The sequence below is a fragment of the Salvelinus namaycush genome, chromosome 17 (genome assembly GCF_016432855.1).
Source record: "Salvelinus namaycush isolate Seneca chromosome 17, SaNama_1.0, whole genome shotgun sequence".
In the NCBI taxonomy this organism is placed as follows: domain Eukaryota; kingdom Metazoa; phylum Chordata; class Actinopteri; order Salmoniformes; family Salmonidae; genus Salvelinus; species Salvelinus namaycush.
In genome coordinates this window covers 12654970-12675277 of record NC_052323.1, presented here as the reverse complement: position 1 = coordinate 12675277, position 20308 = coordinate 12654970, and the positions used below count along the sequence as shown (strand labels likewise).

General features: G+C 46.3%; 1 protein-coding gene across 2 annotated transcripts in view; it reads left to right on the top strand.

The window, feature by feature from the left end:
• The first annotated feature begins 14103 nt into the window (after window positions 1-14103).
• The window catches only part of LOC120062307 (protocadherin alpha-C2-like), a 44010-nt gene continuing 37805 nt past the window's right edge, over window positions 14104-20308 (top strand). The window contains exon 1 of one of the 2 annotated variants that reach the window (XM_039012172.1): window positions 14104-16680. In XM_039012172.1, the coding sequence (XP_038868100.1) occupies window positions 14104-16680 (2577 nt within the window). Of the gene's footprint in view, window positions 16693-20308 lie in introns of both variants that reach the window. The other variant, XM_039012171.1, reaches the window with a different exon arrangement.

Here is a 20308-nt window from a genome sequence, read left to right as displayed (position 1 = left end):
GTTACTTTGAGAGAGAGAAGACATTTTATCTCCATTGGTCTACCTCCAACTCTCCATCACCTTTTGAGAAAGTGGGTGTCTGTACTTTTTGGTGGTGTTTTAAATTTGGCTGACACAGTCTAGGGTTTCAGACACTGAGATGATGATTCCTGATGCCTGTGTAAATGAAATCTGTCTTCAGACATTAACTCAGAAATCGTAAGGTTAGGAATTCGAATGGTTAAGGTTAGGGTTAAGGTTTGGGATAGGCTTAAAAATATATCTATAAAAACAGAGGCAGATGCTGTTACGCACGCATCTATAAAGAGGGAACGCAACTCCCTGCTACAACTCAACTCCCCGTGAAGTGAAAGAGGTATGGACTGTAGGTGCGAATAAGGATGACAAAAGTCAGAATTTACCGTTACTAGGATTTATTTCCTACACGGTAATATGGGGAAAAGGGGCTGGACGGAACCAAAGGAAAGAAAGTAAATATCAAAGCTCCCCCTCTCCTATCTAACCTGCCTACCCACTTAACTTACCTAACTTAGCACCACCTGGTGCCCTAACCAAAATACAGGGGGTGGTCCGCCCAGGTCTTACCTAGTGTGCCTAGACATTGAATATACTACGGGTATATGTATGCCCTCGGGCCTCTTGCCTAAGCACTCCCTAAGTGCCTTCCCCTTCCCCCCTGGGAACAAATGAAACAGAATAATTATTAACAATTTCACAAACACTTTACAACAAAACTGAGTAAACTAACTCAGGCCACTAAAGAAGCTTTGACAAAGCAACAAACACAGAACTCTTTCTAATGATTTCTCCAAAACATTCAATCTCCCTCTAATCTTTTCTCCAAAATATTCAATCTCCCTCTAACCTCCAATCATTTCTCTCTCCTTCTGAACAGAACACTGGCTTTTATATCTTCTGGTGGCAATGGTGATTAGAGTCAGCTGCTTCTTGACGAGGGGGCGGAGTCAGCTCCAATCATCAATTAGCCTGGTGTCGACCAATCAGCTGGTTGGGGAGGCTTCCAGGAAGCCATCTCCTGAAACACACACACTCAAATACAACACAGAAACTGGGGAACGTAACACGCCCACCACAAAAATTGCAAACATAGTTTGTAATAACAAAACCCAACGCTTCCCCAGTTAGTAAACCCGTGATAGAGCGTCAGCAACCACATTCGCCGAGCCCTTCACATAAGCTATCTGTACATTATATCTTTGTACAATCAGAGCCCACCGCATAAGGCGGCGGTTCTGATTGTACATTTGCTTCAAGAACACTAAAGGATTATGGTCCGTGAAGACCATTACAGGCAAGGCACTGGATCCCACATATACTTCAAAGAACTGTAAGGCTAGCAATAAAGCTAGCGTCTCTTGTTCAATTGTGGAGTACCTTGACTGACACGAGTTGAACTTACGGGAGAAGAAACTGACGGGCCGATCCACTCCGTCTTCATCTTCCTGTAAGAGAACCGCACCCACCCCCACTATACTAGCGTCAACCTCCAACTTAAAAGGTTTGTCAAAGTTGGGGGCGGCAAACACTGGGGCACTACAAAGTAGCGCTTTAGCGGACTCAAAAGCATGGTTACAGTCCTTGGACCACCTAAATGGTACCTTGGGACTAAGCAGAGATGAAAGGGGAGCTACTACCGTCGAGAAATTCTTACAGAATGTACGATAGTACCCTACCATCCCTAGGAATCTGCGCAACTGGCGTCGAGTCGTGGGAGCAGGAAAAGCAACAATTGCTTCCACTTTGCCAGTTACTGGGCGCACTTGACCTCGTCCCACTTGTTTCCCTAAGTAAGTCACCGTAGCCTTCCCAAACTCACACTTGGCCAAATTGAGGGTTAAAGAAGCATTCTCCAACCGCTGAAACACACTTTTCAAAGTGGAGAGATGATCAGACCAAGTAGACGAATGTATCACCACATCATCAAGGTATGCAGTACAATTTGGCACATCTGCAAACACAATGTTAACTAGACGCTGAAAAGTAGCAGGTGCATTACACATGCCAAAGGGCATCACAGTGTATTGTACAAAGTTATCAGGCGTAACAAAAGCCGATATGTCAGAAGCTCTAGAGGTCAGAGGCACCTGCCAATAACCTTTTAACAAATCTAACTTACTAACGTAAGCAGCAGAGCCAATTCTATCAATGCAGTCATCTAATCGAGGTAGAGGAAAAGAATCAGACTTTGTACTCCTATCTCGCCCATCCGCCATCCCTGTCCACAACAGCCTAGCAAAACCAAAGCCTACTTGAAGGTCACAGTGCTCACTGTTGCCCATAGTGGCTGGTTTCCACGTCATCTCCCAACATTGAATACCACCTGACTGAATTTTTACTCCTGAACTTATTTTTGCTTCCATAACAAAGGGGCTTAATACTTACTGACTCGTGACATTTCAGCTTTTCTTTTTTAATTAATTTGTGATATAAAATCTAAATGTAATCCATTTTAAATTCAGGCTGTAAAAATGTGGAAGAAAATGTGGAAGAAGTCAAGGGGTATGAATACTGTCTGAAGGACTGTAGGATGTCTGATGGTTAGGTCTGATTTTGTGCTTAATGGTTGATCATTTTTACCTCAGAGTGTTGTGATCAATCTGCGAGATGTGTCTTGTGTGATTACTAATGCTTTGTGGTAGAGACATACTCTCTTGCAGAGTGAGGGTGTTGTCCTTGGAAACAGATTCTCTCATCAGCATATTTTGTTTCCATCTCTCTCCTCTGGAGGGGGCCTGAATCTGCCCTTCACAGTCACACCGTCAGACACTGAAGGAGAGGAAAGGAGGCCATCTGCGGCTTGGGACACACACACACACACACACACACACACACACACAGACACACACACAGGCACACACACAGGCACACAAGCACACTCAGCAGCTTGCAATCAGGTTTCAGTAGTGACATAGCTTAGCGATGGCAGTCAGTAGATGGAGTCCACTGTCTCTGCAGTACCCCCTTACACCAATAGAGGTCCCAGTACTACTGTCTCTCTCTCTCATCCTGTACTGGCTGCAAGCTGCAGTACTACTGTCTCTCTCTCATCCTATACTGGCTGCAAGCTGCAGTACTACTGTCTCTCTCTCATCCTGTACTGGCTGCAAGCTGCAGTGCTACTGTCTCTCTCTCTCATCCTGTACTGGCTGCAAGCTGCAGTACTACTGTCTCTCTCTCTCATCCTGTACTGGCTGCAAGCTGCAGTACTACTGTCTCTCTCTCTCATCCTGTACTGGCTGCAAGCTGCAGTACTACTGTCTCTCTCTCTCATCCTGTACTGGCTGCAAGCTGCAGTACTACTGTCTCTCTCTCATCCTATACTGGCTGCAAGCTGCAGTACTACTGTCTCTCTCTCATCCTGTACTGGCTGCAAGCTGCAGTACTACTGTCTCTCTCTCATCCTGTACTGGCTGCAAGCTGCAGTACTACTGTCTCTCTCTCTCATCCTGTACTGGCTGCAAGCTGCAGTACTACTGTCTCTCTCTCATCCTGTACTGGCTGCAAGCTGCAGTACTACTGTCTCTCTCTCATCCTGTACTGGCTGCAAGCTGCAGTACTACTGTCTCTCTCTCTCATCCTGCACTGGCTGCAAGCTGCAGTACTACTGTCTCTCTCTCTCATCCTGTACTGGCTGCAAGCTGCAGTACTACTGTCTCTCTCTCTCATCCTGTACTGGCTGCAAGCTGCAGTACTACTGTCTCTCTCTCATCCTATACTGGCTGCAAGCTGCAGTACTACTGTCTCTCTCTCATCCTGTACTGGCTGCAAGCTGCAGTGCTACTGTCTCTCTCTCTCATCCTGTACTGGCTGCAAGCTGCAGTACTACTGTCTCTCTCTCTCATCCTGTACTGGCTGCAAGCTGCAGTACTACTGTCTCTCTCTCTCATCCTGTACTGGCTGCAAGCTGCAGTACTACTGTCTCTCTCTCTCATCCTGTACTGGCTGCAAGCTGCAGTACTACTGTCTCTCTCTCTCATCCTGTACTGGCTGCAAGCTGCAGTACTACTGTCTCTCTCTCATCCTATACTGGCTGCAAGCTGCAGTACTACTGTCTCTCTCTCATCCTGTACTGGCTGCAAGCTGCAGTACTACTGTCTCTCTCTCATCCTGTACTGGCTGCAAGCTGCAGTACTACTGTCTCTCTCTCTCATCCTGTACTGGCTGCAAGCTGCAGTACTACTGTCTCTCTCTCATCCTGTACTGGCTGCAAGCTGCAGTACTACTGTCTCTCTCTCATCCTGTACTGGCTGCAAGCTGCAGTACTACTGTCTCTCTCTCTCATCCTGCACTGGCTGCAAGCTGCAGTACTACTGTCTCTCTCTCTCATCCTGTACTGGCTGCAAGCTGCAGTACTACTGTCTCTCTCTCTCATCCTGTACTGGCTGCAAGCTGCAGTACTACTGTCTCTCTCTCTCATCCTGTACTGGCTGCAAGCTGCAGTACTACTGTCTCTCTCTCTCATCCTGTACTGGCTGCAAGCTGCAGTACTACTGTCTCTCTCTCTCATCCTGTACTGGCTGCAAGCTGCAGTACTACTGTCTCTCTCTCTCATCCTGTACTGGCTGCAAGCTGCAGTACTACTGTCTCTCTCTCTCATCCTGTACTGGCTGCAAGCTGCAGTACTACTGTCTCTCTCTCTCATCCTGTACTGGCTGCAAGCTGCAGTACTACTGTCTCTCTCTCTCATCCTGTACTGGCTGCAAGCTGCAGTACTACTGTCTCTCTCTCTCATCCTGTACTGGCTGCAAGCTGCAGTACTACTGTCTCTCTCTCTCATCCTGTACTGGCTGCAAGCTGCAGTACTACTGTCTCTCTCTCTCATCCTGTACTGGCTGCAAGCTGCAGTACTACTGTCTCTCTCTCATCCTGTACTGGCTGCAAGCTGCAGTACTACTGTCTCTCTCTCTCATCCTGTACTGGCTGCAAGCTGCAGTACTACTGTCTCTCTCTCTCATCCTGTACTGGCTGCAAGCTGCAGTACTACTGTCTCTCTCTCTCATCCTGTACTGGCTGCAAGCTGCAGTACTACTGTCTCTCTCTCTCATCCTGTACTGGCTGCAAGCTGCAGTACTACTGTCTCTCTCTCTCATCCTGTACTGGCTGCAAGCTGCAGTACTACTGTCTCTCTCTCTCATCCTGTACTGGCTGCAAGCTGCAGTACTACTGTCTCTCTCTCTCATCCTGTACTGGCTGCAAGCTGCAGTGCTACTGTCTCTCTCTCTCATCCTGTACTGGCTGCAAGCTGCAGTGCTACTGTCTCTCTCTCTCATCCTGTACTGGCTGCAAGCTGCAGTACTACTCTCTCTCTCTCTCATCCTGTACTGGCTGCAAGCTGCAGTACTACTGTCTCTCTCTCTCATCCTGTACTGGCTGCAAGCTGCAGTACTACTGTCTCTCTCTCTCATCCTGTACTGGCTGCAAGCTGCAGTACTACTGTCTCTCTCTCTCATCCTGTACTGGCTGCAAGCTGCAGTACTACTGTCTCTCTCTCTCATCCTGTACTGGCTGCAAGCTGCAGTACTACTGTCTCTCTCTCTCATCCTGTACTGGCTGCAAGCTGCAGTGCTACTGTCTCTCTCTCTCATCCTGTACTGGCTGCAAGCTGCAGTACTACTCTCTCTCTCTCTCATCCTGTACTGGCTGCAAGCTGCAGTACTACTGTCTCTCTCTCTCATCCTGTACTGGCTGCAAGCTGCAGTACTACTGTCTCTCTCTCTCATCCTGTACTGGCTGCAAGCTGCAGTACTACTGTCTCTCTCTCTCATCCTGTACTGGCTGCAAGCTGCAGTGCTACTGTCTCTCTCTCTCATCCTGTACTGGCTGCAAGCTGCAGTACTACTGTCTCTCTCTCTCATCCTGTACTGGCTGCAAGCTGCAGTACTACTGTCTCTCTCTCTCATCCTGTACTGGCTGCAAGCTGCAGTACTACTGTCTCTCTCTCTCATCCTGTACTGGCTGCAAGCTGCAGTACTACTGTCTCTCTCTCTCATCCTGTACTGGCTGCAAGCTGCAGTACTACTGTCTCTCTCTCTCATCCTGTACTGGCTGCAAGCTGCAGTACTACTGTCTCTCTCTCTCATCCTGTACTGGCTGCAAGCTGCAGTACTACTGTCTCTCTCTCTCATCCTGTACTGGCTGCAAGCTGCAGTACTACTGTCTCTCTCTCTCATCCTGTACTGGCTGCAAGCTGCAGTACTACTGTCTCTCTCTCTCATCCTGTACTGGCTGCAAGCTGCAGTGCTACTGTCTCTCTCTCTCATCCTGTACTGGCTGCAAGCTGCAGTGCTACTGTCTCTCTCTCTCATCCTGTACTGGCTGCAAGCTGCAGTACTACTCTCTCTCTCTCTCATCCTGTACTGGCTGCAAGCTGCAGTACTACTGTCTCTCTCTCTCATCCTGTACTGGCTGCAAGCTGCAGTACTACTGTCTCTCTCTCTCATCCTGTACTGGCTGCAAGCTGCAGTACTACTGTCTCTCTCTCTCATCCTGTACTGGCTGCAAGCTGCAGTACTACTGTCTCTCTCTCTCATCCTGTACTGGCTGCAAGCTGCAGTACTACTGTCTCTCTCTCTCATCCTGTACTGGCTGCAAGCTGCAGTACTACTGTCTCTCTCTCTCATCCTGTACTGGCTGCAAGCTGCAGTACTACTGTCTCTCTCTCTCATCCTGTACTGGCTGCAAGCTGCAGTACTACTGTCTCTCTCTCTCATCCTGTACTGGCTGCAAGCTGCAGTACTACTGTCTCTCTCTCTCATCCTGTACTGGCTGCAAGCTGCAGTACTACTGTCTCTCTCTCTCATCCTGTACTGGCTGCAAGCTGCAGTACTACTGTCTCTCTCTCTCATCCTGTACTGGCTGCAAGCTGCAGTACTACTGTCTCTCTCTCTCATCCTGTACTGGCTGCAAGCTGCAGTGCTCTTGGCACTGGGACAGAACCCCACCGCCCCTTTGATTTTCTCTCGCTCTCTGTGGCCCAGATTCTAATACGTTTAGTTCCTGAAAAACATTTCTCTCCCTTCTGTTCCTCACAACATGGCATATATTGTACCTATCAAGTAATCCCCTTGTCGATTGACGCACCGGTGAGTCAATCTCAGTTACATAACAAAAAAAATCCCCATCAAAATCCGTCAGTTTAAGATAGATATATGTTGTTTTTTTTTGCAAGGGATGAGTCTCAAAATTACCACATCCGCTAGTCGCACTTCCGCATCTGCGGTGAAAGGTGACAGAGCCATCCCGAAAATCGGTCTTCTCACGTAAACGTCTGTAGCATCGAACAGATTGACCTACAAAAAAGTGTCAGGAGACTCGTCTGAAGTTGGAGTCGTATGGCTTGAGGGTAGAAGCTGTTAAGAAGACTTTTGGACCTAGACTTGGCGCTCCGGTACCGCTTGCCGTGCGGTAGCTGAGAGAACAGTCTATGACTAGGGTGTCTTTGACCATTTTTATGGCCTTCATCTGACGGATTCCGAGCCGTTTGGACTACAAACTAATGGACCCCACTGTGGAACGGGGAGATTCTCACGAACACTATGGTCTTCTCGGTTTTACTCTACGCCCCCCACAAGTGTCACACAACTCGTCTGAATGTAACTGTACTGGTTAAAAAAATGAAGGAAGGTATGAAGGTAGTTTTACGCCTACCCTTAAAAAGGGGTTAAATATGTGCAAAAAAATATCTATATCTTTTTTTTATATCTCCTAGATTTAGGACAGACACTAAAAAACCTTGTTTCTTATGATTTATGTTTTGACTATATGTTTGCCATATGAATGTGTTATTCAATGCGTTTCTATGCGTTTTAGTAGTACAGGCCAAAATCAATATTTTTCATTGTTATAATGGAATCATCTCCATCTCCATATGTGATTTGGCCGAACGCTTATGCACTGAAAAGCAAGCATTTATTTAATTCTCCGTGATGGTGTGGATATTCTGAAAATAAAATGTTGATATAAAAGTGTGATTTTGTTGCTAGATTGTCAGCACTTCTATTCTATGTATTTCATGGTTGTCAGCCTCTCCTGCTATAACCTAAATAATTTTCTCTGAGGAAATTGATGTTTTGTCATTTTCTGTCTGTCGATGCAGATTCTTTATCGCTCTGGCCTTTCCCTCTTGCAACACAGACACTGTGATTACTGTCTTCCTACACAACAGCAGGCGGGCATTTCCATGTGTAAAATAATGAAAGATCGAAAGAGAGAAATATATTTTTTGTATTTTCATAATTTCTTTAATGTATTTTCTAAAAGCAAAAGTCCTAGAAGGCCATGTTGTATGTGTTACCCTATATTATATGTGTCATATGGCATCAATTGTCATGTAAAAGCCATGTGTCTCACTGGGGGGCCTAAACACTAAGTATTAACTTTGTAGTTTAAAAAAATCACGCTGTAATAACCATGTTGTCTGTGTGTCTGCATGATGAACAGTAGACGACTCAGAGCTCGTACTCCGTCTGGTGTGGCGAGAGTGAGGCGGAACATGTATGAGGTCATCACTCCTTGCCCTGAGCACACCAGACGAGACAGCAGCTGACAATAACAAAGAAAGACTCTCAGAGAGAGAGAGAGAGAGCGGCTCCAGCCCAGACACTCATTCAGACTCTTCCCAGTCAGTCCCGGTCCCAGTCGTGTGTGGGAAATCTGACTCACAAATGGCGGTCTTCCACATGGGATAACAGACACTTAGGGAGTGAAAGGATGGCTTTTAAACAGGGACGATTACTGTGTATTAATAGAGAGGGTTACTGGAGAGCGTTTTATTAATATGTCCGCCATCTTGCATAATGGATGGTGAGAAGGTAGTTAATATTCCACTTTTCAAAAAGGCTCCTCTATTTCCAAAAAGAGATGATAGGGCGAGTACTCAGAGTTCTCCCTTTATCTGCTGTCGAGCTCGTCTGTTAGTCTCTCTCCCTTCTCTATCCACCTGCTCCCCTGTTCCTTGTCTCTCCCCTCCCCCTCTCTCTTCCTGCTCCCTTTCTCTCTCTGAGGTGTTTTTTTTAGAGAAGACGGGGCAGTGTAGAGGCAGAGGCAGCAGCGGAGACATTAGCTCCTGTCTTTCCACTTCAGACGTTCCGGTGCCCCTCGGCCACAGCTCTCCCAGCTGGAGCAGCGGATGTCACAGAGAGATGGGGGTAGAGGAGGGAGGGGGTGGAACGGGGAAGAAGAGGTGAGACAGGAGAGAGGGGGGATAGATGCTCTGAGAAGGGGAGTGTGAGGCAGTTGGGAGGGGGAGTGAGAGTGTGGTGAGAGTGGAATGTTTACTGTTTCTGTGAGTGTAATGTTTATTTTGTGTAAACTGTTTATTTTTATTGTTTATTTCACTTTTGTATATTATCTACTTCACTTGCTTTGGCAATGTTAACATATATTTCCCATGCCAATAAAGCATCTTGAATTGAATTGAGTGGGGAAGGGTAAGGGTAGGTGACAATTGAAAGATGGGATAGAGGGAGACAGAGAGAGGGATCCATTTAAGAGCATTAGGACGTGTTTGTTCTTGCGATACAGATGTCTGTTAGTCTTCCGGAGAAGGAATTGAGATAACTTAATCTCGAGCCCCTTGAGTGAAAATAAAACAACCCACAGCTCTGTTGCGCACAATTAACGGCGGGACAGATGGGCGGGACTCTAACAGGTACAGAGAAAGAGAGATCAGTTACCTGCCCGTGTACAGCTCAATATACAGAGAGAGAGAGAGGAGACAACATAGCGAATTGGAAAAGGACAGGTGTACATCCGACGGCGTGTGCAATTGACGAGATAATAGTCTCCTATTTTCATCTCTGTCTCAAATTGCCTTAAAGCTTGCGCGCACCACCGGGAGAATCTGCTAAACGTCTGGAGCTCTGCTACTCGCATACCTCTGAGACTTACGAGAACGGACTGACATGAGACCCACGCTGTCTCATCTCCACCGCGGAGTTAAATTGGAGTTAGTTGATGTGTAAAAAAAATCACAAAACGTCCATCTCTGCACAAAGGAAAAGTTCCTTCTAGGCCCGTCGAACCTAACGGAAGTTCCGTTCCATCTCTGTTCTCTTCAGTTGTATCTCTCCAGCTCCCCAGTTCACCACCCCCTCAGTCTGGCTTTGGAGTGTGAAGAAGAGTCTCTCAGCTATCTATCCATCCACTCCTAACAACGGTGTGACTCACCGCTGAGCGGGGTTCTCGCAGGCTGCCAGCGCCTTTCACAGCTGTAGGCAGAGGGGTCGGTGGAGGAGAGCTGGAGCCGCACTGGGAGAGGGTGAATCAGACTGGCACTGGGGCTCTCTCAGGCCACATCCCAAATAGACACAGCACAACAACTTCATGCTCAGTCTACCATACAGATATACCACTCAGGCTATACTTACTAACCTGAATGTTTGACTTATTCAGAGATAGATATACACACCAATGAATGACCAAAGGCAGTCTATCTAAGCCAATATTGTAATTTTGTTTGTCTTTTTTTACATTAATTGGGCTCCAGGAAATGCTAATAGATCTCAGACAGTCTCCTTTTGGATTGCATAAATCCATATGATGAGACCAGCATTCAATGACATCACCTTTTAGGTCACAATGTCCTTCCTAGCGGTGCTTTGAATGGCACTGCACTCACTGCATGACTCAATCAATGTGAATGGTGTGAAAGCCGATTGTCTAGTATACTGTCTGTCTGAGTGTTATCCAACTATTGAGCTTTTCCAGAGGTAAAGGGCTCGGAGATGAGACGAGAGCCGCGATTCAATTCAGTATGAACCGCTGCCGCTAGCGTAGAAATGAAATTAGTGTCGAAAGATGCTCCCTCTCACTTTGTCGTACTGATCGCGTTTGTACTAGATGCCCCCTCTTAATTGAATTGAATCCGATTTAAATTGGATTTTAATAGGGGTACATGGGTTCAGACTGTACTAATTAGGAGGAAAGTCTGAGCGGGATGATTTGGGCATTTAACGCTACTATCTGACCACCTGCGGCCAGACATGCACATATGAAACATCTCGGCCACATGAGCAGATGTTTGAGGTGTTTGAGATATTGAGTCGAATTTAAATGAAAAACCAGCAAAGGCTTAACACCACTACAACATTTGATGAACATACGTTGGTTGTGCAATTATATTGTACTTGAAATGTATTTAACCCTCATGTTGTGTTCGTTTCATGTTCATTAATTCTGTGTTCCCGGTTCAAAATGACCGCCCCATTACAGCTGATTATAAATCCATAATAAAACATATATTATCACCTAAGGTTGTGTTAGATCCTTTTTTCAAATTAAGTTCTTGTGAACGTTACACGTTTTGAACTTCTAATTGCTATTTATGGCTTTTAGGCCTCATTGACTTGAGCTCATACAACTCGTTTTTGAGTAAATAAAAGCATTATGTATGGATTATTTTGACTCAACCAATAATCAATACAATTTTGACTCAACCAATACTCAGATGAAACATATTGCGCTATTTATCACAGACTACTTTGTGTCAAAGTTTAACAAGGACTCTCTCCTCCTCACCAGTGTCATGATCAAAGATATGATCAAGAGCCTCACATACAGTATATCGTTTGGTCATTGTGCTGCCACAGAATGAATTGTGAGCAAGGCCCCAAAAAAACGTTATATACCAGAGATGCGAGAAACATTATATTTATTCTTGAAACAATGTTGCGATTGTTTGTGAGAATGCCAACAGGTGTGGTTCGTGTGGGGGAAAGATTATATTGGGGGTTCCCGTGGGGGTTGCCATGGAAGCCAAGAAGGTGTGTGTGTGTGTGTGTGTGTGTGTGTGTGTGTGTGTGTGTGTGTGTGTGTGTGTGTGTGTGTGTGTGTGTGTGTGTGTGTGTGTGTGTGTGTGTGTGTGTGTGCTCAAACACACATGCATGTGGGGGTCTGGAAGAGGAAGTGTGTCCATCTGATGAATGGGCATGTGCCTGAACTCAATTGTATACACTAATTGTAGTCTCACCCATTCATTTCTAATGACCAGTCATTTTTGACCGGGAACACTACAAGTGTACAAAAGTTAAATAAAGCACTTCAAATGTAATGAAAATCATCAAAATGTATTTTGTGTGTTCAGATGCCTTGTGGAACCTTATGACAATCAGATTAAATGAATTACATTTTTCAGAGAGAACTTGTAAATCGGTCCAATTCGACCGGAACACAGCAGGAGGGTTAATATAGCCAGACAGTCTGTGTACAGTGTGATTGCCAAGTCAGAAGGGTCGGTGGCGCAGGATTTTCAAGAAAGTAAAACACGTCACGATCGTCTATAAAGCTGAGGTCCACTTTTTAATGGATTAATGAAAGTATATCAAGGCGCCAGGAGACAGGGCAGTGTGTGTCTATTAATGTCTGACAGACTATTACATTACCATTGCTTGGTGTGAACTGCCCCCAAAGCAATCTCTGAAACTGTCAGGAGTTAAGGTGTCTGTAAAAGCCATCCCAGCACTCATGGATTCAAAATATTTTTGGGGGTGGCAAACAGTTAGCCCTAGTTGTTTTTAAGTCGGTCTTTTACACCAGGTGGACATTTTTATTTGCTGAATTGTATTGGGCTATAGCTTAGATGTTTGGGACAAGTGAGACTTTCGAAAGGAAATGGAGAACTACTTGTCAACAAATCGACATGAGTCTAAATTCTTTGTGCTTTCCGCATCTGCAGCGTGCACGAGCTCTGTATTATTCCAGCAATTTGGGTCTGACAGAAGAGGGCATGCTAGTTTGTTTTGACAGATATGGCGAGGGGCTAAGTCTCGAGCATCTTGTTGGTGACCTGGTTCGTTTCGCCCGCTCACCCCGAGTTAACATGCTTCATATGATAACATATAGGCCTAAAGGGGGTGGTCCTGTGTACTGCGAGTAATATGATGCGAAACTGAAGCGGCAGTCAAGTACCCCTGTAGTCCTAATATACGATCAACCCAGCTGTCACTCCCAGGGCAGTAAGTGAGAGGAGGGCGCGAGCAGCAATATTTCAGCACTATGGCTCGTGGGACAGCGAGAGAGCACTGGACACAGTATGCTTTGTTTTGAGAGCTGCTGTACCTAATAAGAGGAGAGGGATACATACAGCTTTCATTTTTTATTGTTTTTATTGTTTTTCTCGTTCTATTGTCTCTGTTGGTTAACTCCATATTTTAATGTTCAGCCTAACTTGATTTGCACTGCCCTGTTGATTCCATTGAGGACAGAGCCTCTCTTCTCTACAATAATGCAAATATTTCAATAAACTGCCGTGATTATACTTCAAATGTAACGACTACTTTTATGATGATAATTGCTGCACAAATACATTTCATTTGTTAGTGAATTTATTGATCTATTTCCATAGACTTTTCGATTATATGTCCGTTATTCGTTTTATTTCTATTTATTCGTTTGGGTCCAGAGCTTTGGCTTAATGGCAGGTTTGGATCAATGAAAAGAGAGAAGTAATCGCCTGGGCGTACGGTTAAATCAGATCAGCAATGTATCTGCCGCACACAATGAAAAGGGCGGTGGCACTCGCTCGCTCACTCTCTCTCCCTCTCTGATAAAAAAACACAGCCTGCTCGAGCGCGCTCTCTTAAAAATAGAAAAACGACCGACGGTTAAAAATAATGATGAATTGCAATACAATTATTGCTATTATTGCTATTCTCAAGGTATTAATGTGTTTTTTCTTTTTATTTGACGTTGTTTTCAATCGGTGAAATGCAGCCAGTACGTTTTGAGAGCAATGCTCCCCCTCCCCCGCTTCCAACAGACACCATTGCACAGATAGGGAGAGAGGGAGGGGGAAGGAGAGAGAGGAGATGAGAGGGAGAGCGATAGTCAGCACCCGTGAGAGGGGAACAATTTTCAGCCGCGCGGAGAGAGAAGAGAAAAAAGCAGTAGCCAAACGGACAAAGGAAAACATGGATGTAACGGAAAAACGCTATTTAAAACAAGCACATGTACCGGAGAGGATGCTTTGGTCGTCCTGCACATAGTAGGGGGTAACTCAAGGACTCTTCCCCCCGTTTTTAATGTTGCGTGTGGGGACGCATGGAAAGCTTTCTCTAATCCGTCTGCGGATCCTGCCTGCTTGCAATGGCTGTGGTGGTGCGATGCGGTTACAGCATAACTCAGAATGTGCCTTTTACTTTTTATTTGGTAATTTTTGTACTCAGTGGCCTTACAAATGCACAAATACGATACACCATTCCGGAGGAGCTAGAGAATGGGGCTGTGGTCGGCGACATTGTTCGCGATTTGGGTCTGGACCTGCAAAAGCTCTCCTCCCGACGCATCAGAATCACCTCGGACAGCGCACGGAGATATTTCAACATAAATCATAAAAATGGCAAGCTGTCGGTGAGTGACCGCATCGACCGGGAGACGCTGTGTGAATTCAGTGGCACCTGTTTGCTCAACCTAGAAGTGGGGGTTGAGAACCCGCTCGAGGTGCATAATGTGGAGGTGGAGATTCTGGATGCGAATGACAACTCGCCACAGTTCCCCCGGGACGAGTACCAGCTGGAAATCTCAGAGTCCGCCATAACTGGGTCCCGGTTCCCCATCGAGGGCGCACAGGATGCAGATGAAGGCTCCAACTCAGTTCGCCTCTACCGGCTCAGCAACAATGAGCACCTCGCGCTGGACTCCAACAAGCCCGCGGCAAATAGCAAGAACATCCAGCTCGTGCTCAAAAAGCCATTTGACCGTGAGCATACACCATCTCATCAGTTGATACTGACTGCTGTCGATGGAGGCACTCCGGCGAGCACAGGTACAGCCAAAATCAACGTGCGTGTCCTGGATTCCAACGACAACGTGCCTGTGTTCGACAACTCCGTGTACAAAGTGAAACTGTCGGAGAACTCGCCCAAGGGTGCTCTAGTGATAAAGTTAAACGCCACAGACCGGGATGAAGGCACAAACGGGGAGGTGTTTTACTCTTTTAGCAGTTACACCCCAGAGAGGGTGAGACAAATGTTCTCCATGGACACAGATACAGGAGAGATCAGAGTGAAGAACAACATAGACTATGAGGAGACTAACTCCTATGAGATGTACATACAAGCTATGGACAGGGGTCCTTCTGCAGTGGTCGTCCACTGTAAAGTGGTGGTGGAGGTTTTGGATGTGAACGACAACATTCCTGAAATCGTGCTGTCATCTCTTTCCAGCCCGGTCCGTGAGGATGCACGGGCTGACACCGTGGTGGCTCTGATCAGTCTTAATGATCGGGACTCCGCCCAGAACAAACAGGTGACCCTGGAGATCCAACCTGGTGTTCCCTTTAAGATCAAGTCCTTCCGGAACCACTACACCTTGGTCACTGCTGCGTTCCTGGACCGAGAAACCATCTCCACCTACAACGTCACAGTAACCGCCATCGATGGGGGAACCCCGGCCCTGTCTTCACACATGTCCATTAAAGTTGACGTGGCCGATGTCAATGACAACCCTCCCCGCTTCGAACAGACTTCCTACACGGTGTACATGATGGAGAATAATGCACCTGGCGCGTCGATGTGCGTTGTAAAGGCAATGGATGCAGACGCTGGGGAGAACGCTCGCATCACCTACACCGTCCTCAATGACAACAACCACGGCATCCCTGTTGCGAGCTACGTCAGCATCAAACCCGACACGGGAGAGGCCTATGCCCTGCGAGCCTTCGACTTCGAGAAGCTCAGAGAGTTCCACTTCCAGGTGAAAGCCCAGGATGGTGGCGTGCCGCCCCTCAGCCGCGTAGCAACAGTCTACGTTTACATTATGGACCAGAACGACCACTCCCCTAGGATAGTCCATCCTCCAGCCAATGGAACGCGGACCACCGAGACGCTGATGAAGAATGCAGAGGCGGGGGCTCTGGTGACCAAGGTGGTGGCGTGGGACGGAGACGCAGGTCAGAACGCCTGGCTGGTGTACGCCCTGGAGCAGACCACCTCTGAGCTGGACCTGTTTAAAGTCCACGAGCACACGGGGGAGATACGCACCATGCGGCGTGTCAGCGAGGACAACTCCACCTCTTTCCTGCTGACCGTTCTGGTTTGTGACCATGGCCTCCCGCCGCTCTCCTCCACCGCCACCATCAATGTGCACGTCATGGAGCTGCCACCCAAGTTGACCCCCGACCCCAAACGCATCATCAGGCCTCACAGCCCGCTGCTGTTCTCCAACGTGACCCTCTACCTGATCGTGGCCCTGAGCGCCACCACCTTTGTGTTCCTGGTCACCATTGTGGTGCTGGCCATCGTCCGCTGCCACGCCTACTGCACCCAGCCCGGCTCCTGCTCGCCCTGCTGTGTGTCCCAAAAGAGTGTCCCCGAGGGCGGCACCTTGGCTGGTGGGGGTGGAGGGTCATTGGGTCGAGGTGGCGGTGGCGGTGGTGGGGGAGGTGGAGGAGGTCAGGGTCAACCCAACAACAATGTTGCTCTGCGGAGAGACCTGAAGGTTGAACCTCACTACATCGAGGTGCGGGGGAACGGCTCCATGACCAAAACGTACTGCTATAAGACATGCATGACAGCCACGTCGGGGAGTGACACCTTTATGTTCTATAACACGGGCCGGCCCCACAGCGGCACCTGGAGCTCCGGGGGATACGTTACCAGCCAGAGTGGACAGAGCCAGATGTTTGTACGCAGGCTCAGCATGCCAGATGCAACCGCCATACAGGTGTGTGTGTGTGTGTGTGTGTGTGTATCTCTGTGTGTGTCCTGTCATCCCATCCCAACAACACACCCTCCACAATACACTGAGAAGCTATTCATGCATTGTTTTTTTGGTATTTGGGTTTTTCTCCACAGGCAATGTTTTGTGGAACAGTGGTGTTTGGCATTTAGAGTTCCAAGGAACGTGAGGGATGTGTGAGGGCTTCCATCTTTTTTGTTGGGTTTATGCAATATTAAAGGGAAAGTCCTCTTCATTAGTCCACTATTGATACAGTCACAACATCTTTTGCATGTCAGCAGTCAAGTTTTCAAGATATTGGACGCTGAAGAAGCAAAGTGTCACCGGCCACATCAGCATTTTGCGTCATCGTGATGGTGTGTAAAGTTACACTTTGCTGCTTGATGCCCAAATCCTTAAAAACTTGACTGCTGACATGCAAAAGATGTTGTGACTGTATCATCAGTGGACTAATTAAAAAAATAACAAACGTTTTTGAGTGGATTTTACCTTTAAGCAGGGCTCTTTTTTATCCAATAAAAAAAAAAAAAAAAAAAACGTATTTGGCAGATATGAAGGATTTAGAATTTGCATAAATCATTTACACTGAGTGTACTAAATGTAAGGAACACCTGCTCTTTCCATGACATAGTATGACCAGGTTAATCCAGGTGAAAGCTATGATCCCTTATTGATGTTACCTTAAATCTATTTCAATCAGTGTTAATGAGACAGGTTAATAAAGAAGGATTTTTAAGCCTTGAGACAGATGAGATATGGATTGTGTATGCGTGCCATTCAGAGGGTGAATGGGCAAGACAACATTTTGAAGTCCCTTTTAACAGGGTAAGGCAGTAGGTGCCAGGTGCACCGGTTTAAGTGTGTCAAGAACTGCAACGCTGCTGTTTATTTCACGTGCAGCAGTTTCCTGTGTGTATCAAAAATGGTCTACCACCCAAAGGACATCCAGCCAACTTGACACAACTGTGGGAAGCATTGGAGTCAACATGGGCCAGCATCCCTGTAGAATGCGTTAGACACCTTGTAGAGTCGACATTGTAGGATAATAGTGAAGACATTAAAACTATGAAATAACACATTAAATAATATAGTAACCCAAAAAGTTTTCAACAAATCTAAAAATATTTTATATTTGAGATTCTTCAAATTAGCCACCCTTTGCCTTGATGACAGCTTTGCACACTCTTGGCATTCTCTCAACCAACTTCATGAGGTAGTCACCTGGAATGCATTTCAATTAACAGGTGTGCCTTGTAAAAAGTTAATTTGTGGTATTGATTTCCTTCTTAGTGCGTTTGAGCCAATTAGTTTTGTTGTGACAAGGTAGGGGTAGTATACAGAAGATAGCCCTATTTGGTAAAAGACCAAGTACATATTATGGCAAGAACAGCTCAAATAAGCAAAGAGAAACAAAAGTCCATGATTACTTTAAGACATGAAGGTCAGTCAATGCGGAAAGTGCAGTCGCAAAAACCATCAAGCGCTATGATGAAACTGGCTCTCATGAGGACCGCCACAGGAAAGGAAGACCCAGAGTTACCTCTGCTGCAGAGGATAAGTTCATTAGAGTTACCAGCCTCAGAAATAATAATAAGAGACTTGCTTGGACCAAGAAACACGAGCAATGGACATTAGACTGGTGGAAATCTGTCCTTTGGTCTGATGAGTCCAAATTTGAGATTTTTGGTTCCAACCGACATGTCTTTGTGAGACGCAGAGTAGGTGAACGGATGATCTCTGCACGTGTAGTTCCCACCGTGAAGCATGGAGGAGGAGGTGTAATGGTGTGGGGGTGCTTTGCTGTCTGTGTTTTATTTAGAATTCAAGGCACACTTAACCAGCATGGTTACCACAGGATTCTGCAGCGATACACCATCCCATCTGGTTTGCGCTTAGTGGGACTATCTTTTGTTATTCAACAGGACAGTGACCCAACACACCTTCAGGCTAGTAAGGGCTATTAGACCAAGAAGGAGAGTGATGGAATGCTGTATCAGATGACCTGGCCTCCACAATCACCCGACCTCAACCCAATTGAGATGGTTTGGGATGAGTTGGACAGCAGAGTGAAGGAAAAGCAGCCAACAAGTGCTCAGCATATGTGGGAACTCCTTCAAGACTGTTGGAAAGCACTCCAGGTGAAGCTGGTTGAGAGAATGCCTCGATGACAGTTTGGCACACTCTTGGCAAAGGGTGGCTACTTTGAAGAATCGAATATACTGTATGTATCATTTATTTCGATGTGTTTTATAGTTTTGTGGTTACAACATGATTCCATATGTGTTATTTCATAGTTTTGATGTCTTCACTATTATTCTACTATGTAGAAAATAGTAAAAAGAAAGAAAAACCCTTGAATGAGTAGGTGTGTCCAAACTTCTGACCTGTACTGTAGATATATTGTATATATATCACTTTTATGTCAGAGACCTTGAACACTAAAAACCTGAAAATCGCAGTGCCACTGCCAGGTCTCCTTCTTATCCTTTGTTTATTTTTGTCAGTAGTCTGGTACTGTTACCTGCGCAGGCTGCATTGTGTTGCGGTAGCATAGGTGTTTTGCATTTGCAGTGCTCTATCGCGAGCTCAGTATGTACAAACATGCAGTTTCCTACAATATGTTCTCTAGTTTTTCCGGCACTTTATGCATGTGTTCAGATTTGAGGTGTGAGTGTTCACCCATGCGCAGAGCTTCTTTGTGGGAGCAGTGTGTTTGTGTGGGAGGGTACGCCCTCAGCTCTCTCTCTGTGTGTGTGTGTGTGTGTGTGTGTGTGTCTTCAGAGAGCTGGTGGTTGTTTCTGTTGAGTCAGGGTATCAGAGGTTTAAGCGCCTCGCTTCTCTGCAGTCGTTTAAAGAGCTGTCATCAGAACACTTTTCAACATGGATATTCAGAGTAAACATCTCTCTCCTCCATTTCCTACTCCCTTCCCCTCTCCTTTGTGAACTCTACTGCTGGATCCATATGTAGAAAATACATATGGAAATGGGATCCATGGTTGGTCCAGGGGTAGTGGTATAGCTGTTGGGAACTTGATTGGAATGTTGAAGGTTAAAGTGTAAAGGGTTAGTGTGATTGGTCTAGTACGACCTCAGCCAGTCAATAGGATTGGTCCACTAGTTGTGGTCCAATAGGCACAGACTTGTCTGGTGCGGTTGTCTCTGGGCAGAGAGATAGTCTGGGCATTAGTGTTGTTCTGTCCAGCTTAAAGAGTCATGGGTCCTACTGCATTAAAATCCCCCACAGGTCAGTCGCGCTCAGGGCACAAAACGATTGCCTTGAGTTGGTTCGGTGGGCTAGAGATGGGATGAGAGGCAGACACTCGGAGCTGGATTAAAGACCCATTTTCAGTTCAGTGGGTTTTCTCATTTGTTTGCCATCATGTGAGAAGCAGGGAAAAATAGATAAAAACCATTAGTATGTTTCTGGTGGCTTTACATCATTATTGGAGTGGTTCGTTCTTACTGACAGGTGTGACGTGGAAACTGGTGACTGTTGACTGACTCACTGTTTCTAGGAAACTGTTATGACTGCAGTGTTGTCATAGAGACACAGTAGAGAAAATGACCATTACTACAACTTATTTAACAGCTAATGTTAAATTCAGACATCATT